We start from the raw sequence: 19,852 nt of genomic DNA, 5'->3' as shown, positions 1-19,852 counted from the left end.
GCAGTCAAGGCCTCAGTTATACGTTTTCTTCAGGATGACTGCTGTCGTACTTCATCCTCATCGCTAGGGACTGTTGGAGGGTCAATTGTTTAGTAAAAGTAGTGATGTTCCTACTTCCTCTCTGGGATGATGAACAACTCCCAGCAGCAGCAACAGCACTAGGAGGAAGTGGTTCTTGATCTTTCCCTATTTTATTTTTATCAGAGAAAGTTTGGTCCTCCATTTATGTTATATTGATATATACGTGCGGCTAAAGCGCACACAAACACAGAAAATATTTTTTTATTTTTGCTGGAGAGTAGTGCACTTTGTGGGTTACACCACCCTTTAAGAAATGAGCCAGCCGTCTCTTTACTTATGGGACACAGGCGCACGCTTGGCGCTGCTCCTTTGTTGATGCACGTGCAGCCACAGTGCACACAATTCACAAACACAGAAAAAATATTTTGTTATTTGGTTTGGAGTGTACTTTGGGGGTTACAGCACCCTTTAACGGTCAAGCCAGCTGGCCCTTTACTTATGACACAGGCGCACACTTGGCACTACTTTGTTGATGCACGTGCCGCTACTGCGCACACAAACACAAACACAGAAAATATTTTTTTTTTTGGTTTGGACTGGAGTGTACTTTGGGGGTTACAGCACCCTTTAACGGTCAAGCCAGCCGGCCTTTTACTTATGACACAGGCGCACGCTTGGCACTACTTTGTTGATGCACGTGCGGCTACTGCGCCCACAATTCACAAACACAGAAAATATTTTTTTTTGGGTTTGGAGTGTACTTTGGGGGTTACAGCACCCTTTAATGGTCAGTCCAGCTGGCCGTTTACTTATGACACAGGCGCACGCTTGGCACTACTTTGTTGATGCACGTGCGGCTACTGCGCACACAATTCACAAACAGAAAATATTTTTTTTTTTGGTTTCGACTGGAGTGTACTTTGGGGGTTACAGCACCCTTTAATGGTCAAGCCAGCCGGCCCTTCACTTATGACACAGGCGCACGCTTGGCACTACTTTGTTGATGCACGTGCGGCTACTGCGCACACAAACACAAACACAGAAAATATTTTTTTTTTTGGTTTGGACTGGAGTGTACTTTGGGGGTTACAGCACCCTTTAACGGTCAAGCCAGCCGGCCCTTTACTTATGACAGAGGCGCACGCTTGGCACTACTTTGTTGATGCACGTGCGGCTACTGCGCACACAATTCACAAACACAGAAAATATTTTTTTTTTGGTTTGGACTGGAGTGTACTTTGGGAGTTACAGCACCCTTTAACGGTCAAGCCAGCCGGCCCTTTACTTATGACAGAGGCGCACGCTTGGCACTACTTTGTTGATGCACGTGCGGCTACTGCGCACACAATTCACAAACACAAAAAATATAATTTTTTTAGCTCTTGGGGGAGCACCCCTGATGGACAGAGCACCCCCTGGACAACACTACAGCACCCCTTTAGGACTGGGACACTGCACAGGACTTTGGAGTGGACACAGCCCCTATGGAGAACTGACTGCACAACACAGTCCAGCCAGCCCCTATGGACTTTGAAGTAGTGGACACAGCCCCTATTAACAACAGCAGCACAGCACAACACAGCCAGCCCCTATGGACTTTGAAGTAGTGGACAACAGCAGCACAGCGCAGCACAGCACAGCACAGCACAACACTACTCTGCACTACACTACACTACACTACACAGCCCAGCCAGCCCTAACTCCCACCCTCCCTCTTCACTGTCCACAGCCGAGTGAGAAAATGGCACCGACGCGGGTACCTTATATAGGAACCAAAACCCGCGAGACTCGGAAGGCGGGATGATGACGTTTTGCCTCGATTTCAGATCCGAGTCAGGCGGGAAAAGTCGAGCCTGACTCGGATCGGCCTCGGATCTGGGGGGCTCGGGGGGGTTCGGATTTCAGAAATCCGAACCCGCTCACCCCTAATATATATATATATATATATATATATATATATATATATATATATATATTGTAATGTATCATGGGTAGTTGAAGTGAAGATTCCAGACAGGCAGGTAATTTTGGTAAAGCAGTGGCTTTTTTAATAGCAGCAAACACTGCACCTTAGCATATGTGAGTTTAGGCCTGCCCACATACAGGTCCATAACATACAATAAACAAACAAACAAACAAACATCAAAGTCTCAGCACTCCTTGTGCTTATCGATCAGCAGTGGCTTGCAGCCACAATTTGGGCATGCTTTCCCAGCATAGCCCTTGGACCCTGGCACTACAACACTGCGTCGCTACTTCCTGGCTGCTACTCAGCGTCAGGGCAATGAGCATCAGGTGTGTGAGAATTTTAAACCCTTCTTGTGCTCCAGTGATTATTCCAGCTGGGTCTGTAAATGTGAAAACCTGGAATTCCACACAACCACAGCCAATGCAGAACGTACAGGTTTCACTCTAGCCTCCCTTGGAGGGAGCTGATTCCTCCAGAATGTGGGTATTCAGGTGAGAGACAATCCCTCTCACCACAAAAAAAAAAAAATAAATAAATTTATATATATATATATATATATATATATATATATATCTACTGTTCGGAGAAGTCTGGCCAGAAGTGGTCTTCATGGAAGAATTGCAACCAAAAAGCCATACCTTCGATGTGAAAACAAGGCCAGCTATGTACTAAAACATGGGCCTGATCTCTACATCATTGAGTCTGTCTGGGATTACATTAAGTGACAAAGATTTGAGCAAGCCTACATCAACAGCAGATCTGTGGTTAGTTCTCCAAGATGTTTGGAACAACCTCCCTGCTGAATTCCTTCAAAAACTGTGTGCAAGTGTACCTAGAAGCATTGATGCTGTTTTGAAGGCAAAGGGTGGTCACACCAAATATTGATTTGATCTAGATTTTGATTGGATTCTGTGGAATCCGAACTGCTCCGAACATAAGGGATCCGAGTCCACCTGAGCCACGGCTTGGGTGTTCCCGCCTGACTCGGATCCCACTTCGTGGTCGACCGTCATCCTCCTACCGTTGGATTCTCGCAAGACATGGATGACGTTCGTCCTCTATATAAGGTGCGGCTGGGACTCGATGCCATTTGTTAGTCAGACTCACTCGGCACGCACGCTGCTCAGAGCTCTGACAGGAAGTTTGCTGTGTCCAGACTCCAGACTAGTGGCTACTGGCTGTGCTGTTAAGTGACTGTGAGGGGTACACTGCATGCTGATGCTGCGCTGCCAGTGGCGGGCTGGGCTGGGGGGCAGGGTGCCATATGCCCCCCGGTCCGGTAGACTTTCGCCTCAGTGAGGGCCGGTATCTCTAGTGCACAGGCATGACTGACGGCCGGGTGACAGGCAGAAAGTGCTCTCAGTCGCTCCGACTATAGCAGCATCAGAGCGGCTGGGCAGCATTCTCTGCCTGTTACCGGGCTGTCTGTCACCCTATGTAGCTTGTGGCTGCACACTGAGCAGCACTCCTTCCGAGGCCGCTCCGCTGCAGGGGCTGTGCACCTACTTCTGTGTCCTCTGTCCCTTCCCCGGGCTCCTTCCTCTCCCCGGCTAAGGCTCTGCCCCCCTCTCCGGGAGGCACCGCCCCCTCTCTTACCCTGTCTGACTATATTAATCTATCTCCTCCTGTACCTGCTGAAGACCCCACCCCCTCACCCCTACTCCCCACCCTTTCTTTAGTCTATCCTGTCTGTGTCATCTCTTCCTGTACCCTGGAGCTCCTCAGGGACCAGAAACAGAGCAGCCTTCCAGGCAGGTAAGTGCCAGTGGAGGTGTACATGTTTACATGACATTTGAGAGGGAAGGGGGGAGTGTTGGAATACTTATGCAATGGGGGCTGTAGTTATTTTTATCTTTGGGGGGATGGGGTGTTTTAATACTGTCGGTGCTGGGGGTGATGTAATAATGTGTGTGAATGTGGGGGGGTATTATTATTGTGTGTGAGGGCTACTGTATACTCAGAATACCTGTGTTATATGTGGGTCACTGATGATTTCTGCATAATCTGGTGATTACTGCGTTATCTGGCAGCCATTACAACGCTCCCCGCTCTGATGGTCCTTGCGAACCTCTCTGCATTATATGGCAGTCACTGCGACACTCCCTGATCTGATGGTCCTTGCGAACCTCTCTGCATTATATGGCAGTCACTGCGACACTCCCTGATCTGATGGTCCTTGTGAACCTCTCTGCATTATATGGCAGTCACTGCGACACTCCCTGATCTGATGGTCCTTGCGAACCTCTCTGCATTATATGGCAGTCACTGCGACACTCCCTGATCTGATGGTCCTTGCGAACCTCTCTGCATTATATGGCAGTCACTGCGATGCTCCCTAATCTGGCTGTCACTGCAAACCTCTCTACATTATTTAAAGCACACCCACATTAGGCACACCTAATTAGGCTATTATAATGTGTCTTTTCTCCATTGCAATGCGCTGGTGGAGAAATCGGGCCACTTACTTGTGTCTGCCCCCCAGACCAAAAGTTGCAGGCAGCCCCTGTGTGCTGCTCTGCTAATTAAAGTGACTCTTTGGGCAGTGCAGTAGCCCTCTGTGTATACAAGCACTGTGACTCCTTGGGCAATAGCCCTCTGTGTATACAAGCACTGTGACTCCTAGGGCAATAGCCCTATGTGTATGCAAGCACTGTGACTCCTTAAGCAATAGCCCTCTGTGTATACAAGCACTGTGACTCATTGGGCAGTAGCCCTCTGTATATACAAGCATGACTCCTTGGGCAATAGCCCTCTGTGTATACAAGCACTGTGACTCCTTGAGCAATAGCCCTCTGTGTATACAAGCACTGTGACTCCTTGGGCAATAGCCCTATGTGTATACAAGCACTGTGACTCCTTGAGCAATAGCCCTCTGTGTATACAAGCACTGTGACTCATTGGGCAGTAGCCCTCTGTATATACAAGCATGACTCCTTGGGCAATAGCCCTCTGTGTATACAAGCACTGTGACTCCTTGAGCAATAGCCCTCTGTGTATACAAGCACTGTGACTCCTTGGGCAATAGCCCTATGTGTATACAAGCACTGTGACTCCTTGAGCAATAGCCCTCTGTGTATACAAGCACTGTGACTCATTGGGCAGTAGCCCTCTGTATATACAAGCATGACTCCTTGGGCAATAGCCCTATGTGTATACAAGCACTGTGACTCCTTGAGCAATAGCCCTCTGTGTATACAAGCACTGTGACTCATTGGGCAATAGCCCTCTGTGTATACAAGGACTGTAATTCCTTGGGCAATAGTCCGTTGTGTGTATAAGCACTGTGAATCCTTGGGCAATAGCCATCTCTGTGTATAAGCACTGTGACTCCTTGGGCAATAGCCCGCTGTGTGTATAAGCACTGTGACTCCTTGGGCAATAGCCCTCTGTGTGTGTAAGCACTGTGACACCTTGGGCAATAGCCCTCTGTGTGTATAAGCACCATGACTCCTTGGGCAATATCCCTTTGTGTATACAACACCGTGACTCCTTGGGCCATAGCCCTCTGCATATACAAGCACTGTGACTGCATATACAAGCACTGTGACTCCTTGGGCCTTTGCCCTCTGTGTCTCCATAACATACAAGTACTGTGACTCAGTAGTGAGTAGCAGTGAGTGGCAATGTTTCAAAGATGTACTTTAAACTGCGGTGTCTGTGCCGCTGCTCTGTCGCTTAGTAACCAGCCAGCTCACTGCAGCCTTTGGCCAATAATGGTGAAAACAAAATAGTGAGCTGTGAGGTGGTCTAAATTGACTGTAAATGACTGTAAATTAATGTTATTGGATTTAATAATACTCTAGGAACAAAATAAAGCCCAAATGATGTGATTTTAGCTTTTTTTGTACATTTTTGTAAAAAAAATCCAAATCCAAATCCAAAACCAGTCATGGCAGGTTTGGCAAATCCAAAGCCGGATGATGTATCAGAACCAAATCCAAATCCAGCAAAAATGGTCCGGCGCACATCCCTAGAAATGAGGGTACTCACCATGCTTGTTGCTAACAGGTTTAAAGATTTATTACCACAGAAGATCATCACAGGAATAAAACTGTCATAATCAACATTTTGTGCCTATAAGGACCTTTTTCAAGATATTAGCAGAATAATTCAAAAGTAATTGAATCACAATTTCACCATGTAACTGTGACTTAAATGTGCAAGGTCTGAGTGGCGTCGGTGTAATACTGTTTTCTGGTATCAGCCATAGACATGGCAATGTGCATTTGGAAGCAATACAGTGGTACTGTTTCAAACAATAATGCTTAAATTGTGTTAATATTTATAGAAGTCAGTTTAAACCAAATAAAGGTTATGTAACGTGAAGCAGGAACAACTTTGTACTGCAGACTTCTCCAAGGTAAAATAATGTAAATTGTATACACTCACTATCGTCTTTTCTGAATACTTGACTTACTTTTTACATTATATGCATGTTATGTATACACAAAGGCAGATTTAATGTATGACATGATAGAGGCATTTATTCACATTTCTCAACAGCAAAGTTAATTGAAGACCTACTAGATGTGGATGATAGAAATGAAAGAGTACCATGCAAATAGCTTTGGCTTAGCATTGTGGATTTAGTAGGAGATATTACATTTATGATGAGATTAAAGTAAATCATACCTCAGAGAATAGGAAGGGTGTATCAAACTGGAAGCAGACATGGCCGTGCTTAATGGCTTGAACAGATGCAGGGCCGCATCTATACATACCTGAAAAGATGGTCAGTATTACAGTTTATCTGAGGATGAATTTGCACACTAGCTAAGAGCTTATTTTTCAGTATTGCACAGTTTGCCTACTGTTATTGATGTTTGCATACTATAGAGATATGTCCTCATACACTATTGCTAAAGTTGTGCAGTTGGACCAAACAGCCCTTCTTGGCGTGCCAGGTCCCGTCTTAAGGTGCATACACACGGAACAATATTGTGAACGATATGAACCATAATGATATCGTTATCGTTCATACCGTTCAATATCGTTCCGTGTGTATGCAAGACATTGTTAATGATGCGCGCTCATGCGGCTCGTTAATGATGTCTTTCATTGCCCGAACATGCAGGCCGACCTGATGATATCGTCAGGCCCTGCATGTTCGGGGATGCAGCCGGTGACATAACTGAACAATATCGTTAACGATATCGTTCAGTAGGTATGCTCAGTGTCGGGAACGACATTGAGCCTGGCAGGTGAAGGGGCAACACTGAATGATATTGCTCATAGATCATACCATTCCATGTGTACGCACCAGAACTCGGCTTGCTTTGAGCTTTTTTTTGCATCTTTAAGCCAACAAAATGCATCAAAGCGATGCTACTAACTGAGACTGTACGGATTCATTTGATATCCGACACTTCTATATCAGTGGCGTAACTAGGGTATTTGGAGCACAGGGCAAATTTGAAAAAGGAGCCCCCCCCATGTGCGCTCGGTGAAAAATGGGTGTGGTCACAAGGGGCGTGGCCACTGAAAAACAACATGACACACACCCCTTTCTTGTCACTGGGAACATTTCTTTCCATTTGCACCTTAATGCAGTGCCTCTTATACAGTCCCCCCTATGCAGTGCCCCTAGTAGTGGTCCCCCTTATGCAGGCCCCCAGTAGTACCCCTTATATAGTACCCGTAGTATACAATGCCCCCAGTAGTGTTCCCTCTTATGCAGGCCCCCAGTAGTGGTCCCCCTTATGCAGCCCCCGATTAGCTCCCCTTATACAGGCCCCCAGTAGTGATCCCCTATATTCAGTGCCTCTTACACAGTTCCCTCTGTAGTAGTCCCCCAGTCATGATCTCCCATATGCAGCCCCCCAGTAGTGATCCCCCATATGCAGTGCCCTTTATACAGTGCCCCCAGGGGTGATCCCCCCTTATGCAGGCCCCCAGTAGTTATCCCCCCTATGGAGTGCCCCCTGTAGTGGTTCTCCCTTTTCAGTGCCCCCTGTAGTGGTTCCCCCTGTGCAGTGCCCCCAGTAGTAAGCCTCTTATATAGTGCCCCAGTAGGAGTCCCCCTTCATGCAGTGCCCCCAGTAGTAGTCCCCACCCAGTAGTGTCCCCAGTAGTGGTCCTCCCCAATGCAGTGCCCCCAGTAGTAGTCCGCCCTATACAGTGCCCTTTATATAGTGGCCCCAGTAGGAGTCCCCCTTGATGCAGTGCCCCCAGTAGTTGCCCCCCCTATACAGTGCCCTTTATGTAGTGGCCCCAGTAGGAGTCCCCCTTGATGCAGTGCCATCAGTAGTAGTCCCCCCTATACAGTGCCCTTTATATAGTGGCCACAGTAGGAGTCCCCCTTGATTCAGTGCCCCCAGTGCCCCCAGTAGTAGTCCCCCCCACTAATGGTCCCCCCAGTAGTAGTCCCCATTAGTGGTCCCACCCAATGCAGTACCCACAGTAGTAGTCCCCCCTATACAGTGGCCCCAGTAGGAGTCCCCCTTGAAGCAGTGCCCCCCTGTAGTAGTCCCCAGTAGTGGTCTCCCCAATGCAGTGCCCCCAATAGTATCCCCCCCAGAAGCAGTGCCCCCAGTAGTAGTCCCCTCCTTAGTAATAGTGTCCCCCCCTTAGTAATAGTGTCCCCCCCAGTAGTGGTCTCCACCGCCCCCCCGAAGCAGTGCCCCCAGTAGTAGTCCCCCCCTACACACTGACATTAAATAATAAATAAAAGTAAAATACTTACCTGAATCCACGATCCGGCTCCCACTGCCATCCGCACGTCAATCCTCCCGGGCTGGCGTGCTCTGCATTATGGGAGAGACGTCATGACGTTATGACGTATTTCCCATTACCCACTGCAGGAGCCGGAAGGGAGCCGGCTCTTGCAGTGGGCACTGCGGCTGCAGCAGTCAATGAGAGTCTATCTGACTCTCATTGGCTGCTGTTTAACACACACATCACCGCCAGCACTTTGAGCAATCTCGCCTTTCAGAATCTAGTCTAAAAGATCTGCCTTTATTCTGGTTGTTTTAAATGCAGGTTTTGAAAACAGCAGCTGCATACATTGCACCTTTTGTATGTACCCATGTCCCAAAACCAAAATTGTGGATTACAATTTTAATTAATGCGCAGTTATTTGCAGTTAGGTCTTCAGTGTAAATCACTGTTTATGAATAACTCATTGGGGTCAATTTACTAAGATGGGAGTTCTATTTAAAAGTGATGTTGCCCATAGCAGAAGGTGCTAGATAAATGAGAAGTAGAATCTGACTGGTTACTATGGGCAACATTACTTTTAAATAGAACTCCCATGTTAGTAAATTTACCCCAATGAGTTATTCATAAACAGTGATTTAATCCGAAGACCTAACTGCAAATAATTGTGCATTAATTAAATAGAACTCCCATCTTAGTAAATTTACCCCATAGAGTCAGATGAAAACCTGTGGTTTGGTGTAACTGCACTCTAGCAAATTTACTTAAGGAGTTAATGATCCTCCGGGGGTTGTAGTTATAATCCCGACAGTCAGGATGCCAGTGCTTAGAATGCCGGCATCCCGACGGTAAGTACTGCGTCAGGATTCTGACCGCCGGGATCCCGAGAACCAGCATCCCTTACCCAACCTCTCACAGATACCGTCTTACAAGATTTGTAATGCCCATATTTTTTCTTAATTTATAATATTTGTGTTATGTATGCAACAGTTTCACTGAATTGGATTAAACAAGAATACTGGGTACTCTCTGCGTGTGGTTTAATAAATATGCTTGTGTGAATGGATCTTCCATATGGTATATGAATCAATGAACACTGTTTAATAATCATTTATGTTAACTGCAGCAATCTGCTGAATATCATATGCCTGTGTCATAAAGCTACATTTAACAGCATAGTCCTAACAAATTCTTCCTATTATACAACTTGATTTTAATTAAAACAAAAGTAATGAAATTCCTGGTAATGATAAGACTGCTGGTGAAAATACACCAAGGGTCAGATCTTCATTAATCCTTAGCAGGAAAGCTGCCCAAAAACAAAGATATAATTGTATGCAACTGCTTCTGAGCTACAGTACTTCATAACTGTAAAATAATAATGGTAATTTAGTGTGAAAGCGGTGAGAGTTCTATTGTGGAAGGAGATGAGAAGAAAAACAAAATAATGAAGTAATTACCATCGCTGGTCTCCTGAGGTGTGGCATCTACTGCCTGCCATCCTCCAAAACCCACCGGAAGGTCCGGGCGGCTCATCCAGGCCTCATTCCAGCAATGATAGTTCCTTGTTAGGAGAACAATTTGTTAATTTTAAAGAGCTGCTTTTGATCATAGTGTATTGACATGTACAGTCTACTATATGAGGATTAGTTTTATAAGATTTTAATTTATGGCTTTGTAGATAACAACATATTCTTGCATAAACCACTATACAGTGTCAGTATTTTCATATTGTTTTCCAGTACATTAGAGTCTCTGTTTTGTGTTCCTTCCCATTGTGTTTAGCTGTTTGTGCAAATCTTCATTGTGTCTATACCTTTTTATATTTTATTCATTTATGTTTGCCTTAGCTCATTCTGCCAATTCCACCTCTGCTTTCAGATGCAGATTAGATTTATTGGCCCACTAGGCCTTACCTCCCTCCAATGCATTGTTTTTTACTCCACTGTCTTCCATCATACATTGACTACATTTAACCCAAGTATAAGCAAAAAATGTATGTTTTAATATATTAATAACACACTAGCATTTTGGTTGTATTTCCTCTGTCTTCTCCTGTTTCTCTCTGATCCCGTTTAATTTTATCCCACCTCCCTATATTCCTCCTCCTCCTCCTCCTCCTCCTCCTCCTCCTCCTCCTCCTCCTCCTCCTGCTGTGTAGTGTCAAGTGTGTGGAGCACACTGACTACCTTGTACAACCAGTTCCACTTCTGTGAGTAATCTGAGTGGGGGTTCCAGTCCTTAGGGCATCTCCCCCCTGCCCCTATTTGTGCGTGCTGAAGACCGACTCTAGCAAGATTCTGTAGTAGCTTATTAAACATGTTAAATGTAAAAAGTGGCGAATGTGTTACACCTGGTCATTCCACAAATCTGGGACATAATATTGTGGTATCTCCATATGGACCTGTGCAGCAGCATGTGAAATATTTGTTGTACCCATCTGCATGACATCATCATAGTGACTTTTCTGTGCATATGAACGTGTCCAGTATCGGGCTCATTTACTAGCACTGCACTTATGTGCAAATTTGTTTTGAACAACAGAATCCAATCAGCATTATTCAGCATTAATCCTTTATCTCTTTAATGCAAGTTAGAGAATGAAAACAAGTGGCTGTTTGGTTGCTATGGGTAAGTACAAACTTTGAAAATGCTACAGCATGTTTGTAAATGAACCATTTTAGTGCAATTTAGAAAGTGAAATGAAAGTTGAATTTCGTAGCCATTATAAAAAGTAATGTACATGAAGAGATAAAATGGAACAAGTTCTAATACAAAGTTATAATAATTCACAATACCCATGTATTATCAGAAGGGATAAGAATATTGTTATTAAATAAATAAATAAATAATAAATCAATAAATTCCCTACAAGCAGACAGTTCCCTTCCAATTGTTTAAGCATAAAGTTTAGTTCACTGAGTGGTTGGAACAATGTGACACCTCTGTACATTATTAGGTACTGTATGTGGAATATTAACAGCTTTACTGTAATAAAAAGATGATGAAACTGAGGTTACTGGAAGGCATAGCTTTCATTTGTCTAAAGTTAGTCACCACGATGTCTTCAATCAGAATACATCAATTGTATGTAATATTTCGTTACAAGTATCTGGTTAATTTTGCTTTTTAAGTGATCTGCACCCAGCCAAGTGTTAAGAAACTGATTTAATTCAAGTACCCACTTATGTATTCCTGATCTGTAAGATTGTATCAGCAATAAAAATGTCAGTAAGAAAAAAAAACACAGAATAGTTAAACTCTGACCATTTCATAAATAATGGGTAAATACAGAAAGTAGAAGAGGTTGGGAGGATCTAAAGCTTGTCTAACAAGTCATTTCAAAGTAAGAATAACATTTTGGATCAAGGAAAACTTGTCAATGGAGAAATATAATGAGGCACAAAAATACGAAGAGATTATTCAAGGAAACCTATCTACAATTCTTGAATTTTTTAAACAGTACAAGAATGCATTATCCAGAGATTACTCTTGGGTATGCATGATGGAATATGAAAGGATGTTACTTACTGAGGTATAGAATCCTATTTTATTGCCAGAGAAAAAGATATAACCAGGTAAATTTGCAAAGTTATGTATACAATGGCATTTTCAAAGTAATTTTTTTTTATAAACGTATTGCATTTATATGTGTTTAATATGATTTTAGGTGTATTTACTAGTGCAGTCAATCTACAGTTTTATATATGCGCCAGTTACAGTGCAGGAAGCTATCGTGTTTAACCCAAACACATATAGGGCTATATTCATGATGTTAACTAACATTCTAACTTTCCGTGGACGCCGAAGCAATTCATCATTGTTTCAGCGCGGAGACAGCTGATCCAAAAATCATCTGTCCCCGAGAGTGGCTTCCCTGCTGCTTTCGGACCAGTGAATCTTTTCAAGACTCCTTCCTGAGTCCCGCGACCCGGGACTCCTTTCTATAGGGAAGGAGCGGGAAGCGGGAGCACTCGTCTTCTGAAGATGGCGAATGCTCCTGCAATCTAGCTCTGAAAATATTGTATTTTCAGAGCTTGATGAATTCTGTCCCCATACTAGTTTATAGGGACAGCGGGCCACTCCGCAAGAGGAAGGTAAGCAAGTAATATCTGTAATATCTCCTGCTTTACCTTCTTGATGAATGGTCCGATAACTTAATTTCTACAATTGCAGGTGAAAATGTTCATTTTCACCTGCTTTTGTAGAAATTAAGTGTTGATAAATAGGCCCCTTAGAAACTTATGTAAGTGCAGCCGAACCACATCTCCCTGAGATTACAATGCACTCCCATTGAGATAACTGGTGTGCCTCAAATTCTGAAATCGAACAAAAAAGTGTTAAACATGTGTAAATGCAAATATGTACGGTCTTATTTTGCGGGGGTTGGGGTTAATAGCCTTATGTGTAAGTAAAATTATTTTATATTGAATTCGGTAGAATGCAGGTAACCAGTGGATGGACTGACAGATTGGAGCAGGAGACGATAACCATTTAGTAAGGAAGATCAACCTCGCAGCTGAATTCAGTATGGATTGTAGTGGTTAGAGTCTGTTTTGGGGAAGACCAGTAAGGACACTATTGCAATAATCAATGCGGGAGATAATGAGTGCATGGATTAAGGTGGGTGCACACCTAACAGATATATCTGCAGATCGAGTGTCCCTCCCCGCGGGTGCCGCTGCATGTGTACAGGCGTTTGGCTGATCGCTCTTACACACTTGCCAAAGGACGTGATATGTCTGTGAACGACATATCGCTGGTACACATTGGCTAACGGGCAGTGCCAGATTAATGTCCACATGACCGGTGTGGTGTAGGTGTGGTTTACATAGGGGTGTGCCCTGTGCTGTGGGATATATACACATACATATATATATATATATATATATATATATATATACAGTATATATACTGTATACATATATATATATATATATGTATATACATATATATGCATACCTACACACACATATATATATATATATATATACACACACACATAAATACTCAGGAGCCAGACATTACACTGACCTGTGGGAAGTTAATCTGGACCTGCTGGGCTGCCTTCCCTCCGATTCCCAAGCTAGGTGACAGGATGGTGGACACATCTATAGAGCAGGACGGTCAGGGGACGGAGCTTCGGCGGATCGGAGGAGGGCGGGGTTTGGTCAGCCGGTCCACCGGCTGTGGGGAAGAAGGGAGAGGTCGCCAAGGGGGTGTTGGAAAGGGCTTAACTTAGCTATGGGCGGCCGAGGGGAAGAGATAGCTGGGCTAATGACGACAGGAAAAAAAAGTATTTTTCCTGTCTGCACCGCAATCAGTGTATGTAGAAGAGATCCAAAGTCCATATAACTAGTCGTTATCCAAAGTCGCTTAAATACGCAGGAACTACTCAGAGAGTATCAATGTAGGACAAAATGTCACAACAAAATGGCTGCCAGTAGCTAAGCTTCCTACTTATAGTGCTGTGACCTGCATTGTGACATCACAATACATGCAGGCAGCAGCTAAAGATGTCTGTAGCTTATATCAGCTCTAGGGCCCAGATGCCCTGGTTTAGGAGATGGCATTGTAATTTGGTGCAGGGAGAGGGCCAGGCCCCAGAGGTGGCCTGGGACTCTTAGCAGCCCCTTTCTCTACACCTACTGTAGCTACGCCCTTGCCTGTGAGTAGCCGTTAGTCTGCCAAAGATTGGAAAAGTGAGGACGGTGACACAATCATTTCAGTAGACTGTTTTAGCAGATGCATATCTAAGAGCTGCTGCAAAATTGTACAGGTGTGGAGGAATATATAGGGCAGTGGTGACGAACCCTGGCACTCCAGCTGCTGTGGGACTACATATCCCAGCATGCACTGCCAGAGTTTTGCTACTAGGGAATGCTAAAATTGTGGAAGTGCATGCTGGGATATGTAGTCCCACAGCAGCTGGAGTGCCAGGGTTCGCCACAAATGATATAGGGTTTTGAAACTGCGTCCAAATCTCCAGTAGGATTGTGTCAACAGTCTGGTCTGGGTTTGGTTCCTGGAGGATTGCACAATTGTTTACCAATCTTTGGTCATGCAGCATCATATCAGATGAATAATTTGCTTTTTCTATTTTTTCTAAATTAAATTCTCCATATAAAATGGAGGGAGGTGTCTGATGGGGTAAAAGTGACAAGCTAAAACTTGTTATATAGTTCTTACCTGAAGATGTTATTCAGATTCTGTTTCTGAAGATGTTGCTGTTTAGGACTTTATTGGAAGATTTAATCCAAAATCCATATCAGTAGTCGTTATCCAAAGTCGCTTAAATAAGCAGGAACTACTCAGAGAGTATCAGTGTAGGACAAAATTTCACAACAAAATGGCTGCCAGTAGCTAACCTTCCTGATTATAGTGCTGTGACCTGCATTGTGACATCACAATGCATTCTGGCAGCAGCTAGAGTTGGTTGTATCTTAGATCAGCCCTGAGTCCAGATGCTCTGCAGCAGCAATCAGGTGAGAATAGAAAAGCCGGGGTTTAGGAGATGGCTTTGTAATTCATTGCAGGAAGAGGGCCAAGCCCCAGAGGTGGCCTGGGATTCTTAGCAGCCCCTTTCTCTATACCTACTGTAGCTATGCCCTTGCTCGTCAGTAGCAGCTAGTCTGCCAAAGATTGAAAAAGTGAGGACAGTGACACTGGCCCTCATTCAGAGGCTCTCGCAAAATGCGAGCGGTCGCTCTGAATGAGGGCGGCCGCTTGGGTTTTGAAGTGCGGCCTCCTGGTCGCTAGCTAAGCTGTGGGTTACAACCCACAGCTGAAGCGACCGACCAGGTTGATGGTCGCGATGGTCAAGACCATCGTGACCATCGGGGCTTGCGACGAGACCCTAAGGTTGGGTCTCGGCAACCGCAAGCCCCAGGGAGCTTCCTGCTCTGATCGAGCAGGAAGCTCCCCACTGACATCACTGCTGATGTCAGCGCGGCCGCCCACAAAACGGCAGGCATTCCTTAAGGAACACCTCCGTTTGTGAAACCACCCCCCTACCACGCCTACAAAATGGGGAGAGCTGTCGATGAACATCGACAGCCGCCCCTTTTGTAGTGATCTCCGGAGCGAGAGAATTTCTCTCTCGCTCCGGGGCTTGCGCACTGGTCTGGGTTTGGTTCCCAGATGATTGCACAATCGTTTACCAATCTTTGGTCATGCGGCATCATATCAGATGAATAATTTGCTTTTTCCATTTTCTCTAAAGTAAAATCTCTAGATAAAATGGAGAGAGGCATCTGATGGGGTAAAAGTGAGAGGCCACAATTTGTTATATAGTTCTTACCTGAAGATGCTATTCAGATTCTATTTCTGAAGATGTTGCTGTTTAATACCTTATTGGAAGATTTAATCCAAAGTCCATATCAGTAGTCGTTATCCAAAGTCGCTTAAATAAGCAGGAACTACTCAGAGAGTATCAATGTAGGAGATATTGTCTCTACAAAATGGCTGCCAGTAGCTGGGCATTCTGTTTATAGTGCTGTGACCTGCATTGTGACATCACAATGCATGCAGACAACAGCTAAACATGGCTGTCACTTAGATCAGCTCTGGGCCCAGATGCCCTGAAGCAGCAATCAGGTGAGAATAGATAAGCCGGGGTTTAGGAGATGGCTTTGTAATTCAGTGCAGTGAGAGGACCAGGCCCCAGAGGTGGCCTGGGACTCTTAGCAGCTCATTTCTCTACAACTACTGTTTGGCCCTTGCCCGTCAGTAGCAGCAGTCTGCCAAAGATTGGAAAAGTGTGGATGGTGAACCAATCTTTTCAGTAGACTTTTTTTTAGCAGCAACAGATATGAGATCTGCTGCAAAATTGTATAGACCCTATATATTCCTCCACACCTATACAATTTTGCAGCAGATTGCATGTGCAGGTCACCGGGAAAATGGCAGACACGCCATTTTCCCAGTGATTTGCCCACTGCGCATTTGGTGGCCATTTTCCAGGCGTATTTGCGCAGGGCTGCGACACCCGACATGGGTCTTAAGAGGTAAGTATTAGAAAATATGGGTGCAGGTTGTGCGGTGTGGGCCCCCCTGAACCCAGGAGCCCATGTACCCTGCACATCCTGCACCAATTATAAAGACGCCCCTACTTCTGACATCACTAAAGAGGTTTGTCTGCAATTGCTGCGTTGTCCCATTTTAATATTTTAACTCGGTCCTCAGGACCCCACACGGTTCACATTTTCCATGTCAACCAGCAGGTGCCCATGTGTATTTACTACTCACCGACACATTTTAAAAGATCCACAGGTGGAGCTAATTATTTCACTTGTTATTCTGTGAGGAGACCTGGAAAACAAGAACAGTTTGGGGTCCTGAGGGCCGAGTTTGAGAACCTCTGAACTAGTGTATATACCATTTCTGATTATATAATTATGCACCTGGCCTGTGACTGAATAAGATAGATGGGTAGCATGTATGTCTTATAACTTTGCCTCATACACTGTTGGTTATTATATCTTTCCGCTGTATACTCACAAACATATATTGCAGATTTCTGATATATGCAACCATGGTTATATATCTATAAGATGATAAATGAGCATACATTCCATATACTTCATTGTTAATATAGGCTGCAAACCAGTGACTAATTACTTTCGACCGAAGGTACCTGAAATTCCATTCCATTGGTTGGATTACGGCACTAAAGCTGGGTACACATTATACGATTTTTTGGGCAGATCTGGCCGACATATCATCTAAATTGTCTAATATGTATGCACTATGGCCCTCATTCAGAGCCGGTCGCTATTTGCGTTCGTTCGTTCAAAAACAAGGGGTGGCTATGCAAATGATCCGTTCGCACATTGCAGTCTGTTCACACCTCTAAGTCTGAACGAGCGAGCAAAACATACGCTCTTTTATTTCTTAAAAACGCCCCCTGGCCGCTCGCACCATACGTCATGTCCGCTATTTATTAGATTAATCGAGTACATCGAACAGGATATGAACTGCTCGCTATTCTTGTGGTTGGTTTTTTCAACCGCTATTTTGCGAGCAGTTCTGAGTTAAAAAAAACCAAGTGACGTGGTCATTGACGCTGCTATATTAATTATGCACACCCATAAAACGCCCGTTTTGACCTTTAAGCACGCCTGCGATCGGATCTCCACTCCCCGTTTTCAAGCACCTTCCCCTGTTACCACCCTCATACGCCTCATTCTGTCACTAAAAATAGCAGGCACTCGCTATATTGCGTACAAATGATTTTCGGCTGCACTGACTGGTTCGCGCATGCGTACTAAAAACCGTACGCATGCGCAGATGTGCGAACATCGCTCGGAACGAGCGTACTGCCGATAGCGAGTGGCTCTGAATGAGGGCCAATGTCGGCTATTGCACGCTCCAGTGGGGTCGTCGGCCACATCGACAGGTCATCCCTACATGCAGCTCAACCTGACAATGTGACTGGCGACCCCATGCAGCGGGATGTGGCAGGGGACGACATATCGGTCAGACACCGGATCGTCTAATGTGTACCGGCCGCCCATCGTATTGCTGTCTGTTAAAGGGTGGTGTAACCTCCAAAGTGCGCTCCACAAAAAATAAACAATTCTTCTTTTTTTCTGTGTTTTGTGTGTGAAATGTATGCACAGTAGCCGCACGTACATCAACAAAGGAGCAGCGCCATGCGTGCGCTTGTGTCATAAGTAAAGGGCCGGCTGGCTCATCTGTTAAAGGGTGGTGTAACCCCCATAGTGCGCTCCATAAAAAATAAACAATTCTTTTTTTTCTGTGTTTGTGTGTGAAATGTATGCGCAGTAGCCGCACGTGCATCAACAAAGGAGCAGCGCCAAGCGTGCGCCTGTGTCATAAGTAAAGGGCCGGCTGGCTTGTCTGTTAAAGTGCACTCCAAACAAAATTAAAAATTCTTCTTTTCTGTGTTGTGAATTGTGTGCACTGTAGCTGCACGTGCATCAACAAAGGAGCAGCGCCAAGCATGCGCCTGTGTCATAAGTCTGTTAAAGGGTGGTGTAACCCCCAAAGTGCACTCCCAAAAAAAATATGAGATATGGTAAGAACTTACCTTTGTTATCTCTATTTCTACGAAGTACATAGGGTTCCACAGGATACCTTGGGGTATAGGAGATGACGTCAGGCATCGGGCACCATAGAGTTAAGTTTTTAAGTTTTCAGCCTCCCAGGATGCACTAGGGTCCCCCTCCTATACCCCGCCCCCGAGCCAAGGCATCTCAGTTACGTACCAAGCCATAGGCCGGAGGAGGAGAAGGAAGAGAGAGAAAAAAGATCTGGACACACACAGGAAACACATTCTCACCAGAGGGAGACGGAAAAACCGGTGACCAGAGCAAAGCCCATCTGCAGCACAGGTGCGACAGGGCGGGAGTCCTGTGGAACCCGCCCGAAGGAAGCATCCTGAGAGGCAAAGTTGTCAAACGCGTAATACCTCACAAAGGTATGGACAGAGGACCACGTGGCAGCCTTGCAGATCTGGACTGCCGAGGCACCACGTCGAGCTGCCCACAAAGGACCCACAGACCTAGTGTAATGAGCCCTCACAGAGGATGGAACCGGCAGGCCCTCCTTCCTGTTTGAATTTCCGGATTACCCGTGGAAGTGAAAATGGAGGAAAGAGATAAGCAAACCGGAACGTCCACCGGATGGACAGAGCATCCACCAGAGACGCCTTTTCGTCTCTTGTGGGAGACCCGTACACCGGCAACTTATTGTTGTGCCGTGACGCCATGAGGTCGATCTCTGGAAGACCCCACCTGTCCACCAGAAGTTGAAAGATGTCCCAGTGCAGAGACCATTCCCCCGGATGAACGTCCTGGCGACTGAGAAAGTTGGCCTCCCAGTTGAGGACTCCCAGGATGAATACCGCTGATATGGCCGGGAGATTGCGCTCTGCACAGATCAGGATGCGGGACACCTCTACGAGTGCCGCCCGACTTCGGGTTCCTCCTTCCTCCTTGCTGATTTATGTAGGCAACGGCGGTGGCGTTGTCCGACTGGACCTGCACGGGATGACCCTGGAGAACCCGATGGGCCTGCTGGAGAGCATTGAAAATGGCGCGGAGTTCCAAGATGTTTATCGGAAGCTCCTCTTCCGTCTCAGTCCATCTGCCAAGGAAAAAGTGTGGACCTGTGACCGCTCCCCAGCCCCGAAGACTGGCGTCCATTGTCAATAGTGCCCAGTTCGCCACCCAAAATGGATGACCC

At 45.5% G+C, this 19,852-nt stretch overlaps 1 protein-coding gene across 1 annotated transcript in view; it reads right to left on the bottom strand.

The window, feature by feature from the left end:
* F13A1 (coagulation factor XIII A chain) overlaps positions 1-19,852 on the bottom strand; it is a 205,196-nt gene that overhangs the window by 56,424 nt on the left and 128,920 nt on the right. Inside the window, exons 9-10 of the mRNA XM_088471783.1 lie at positions 10,105-10,208; positions 6,623-6,711 (exon numbers count right to left, since the gene is read on the bottom strand). Coding sequence (XP_088327909.1) covers positions 6,623-6,711; positions 10,105-10,208 — 193 coding nt within the window. The remainder of the gene's footprint in view (positions 1-6,622; positions 6,712-10,104; positions 10,209-19,852) is intronic.

The sequence above is a fragment of the Taudactylus pleione genome, unplaced genomic scaffold, assembly GCF_031769625.1.
Source record: "Taudactylus pleione unplaced genomic scaffold, aTauple2 ptg000116l, whole genome shotgun sequence".
NCBI classification, from domain to species: domain Eukaryota; kingdom Metazoa; phylum Chordata; class Amphibia; order Anura; family Myobatrachidae; genus Taudactylus; species Taudactylus pleione.
Note: the sequence above shows the minus strand (reverse complement) of the source record. Positions and strands in the feature narration are given on the sequence as shown.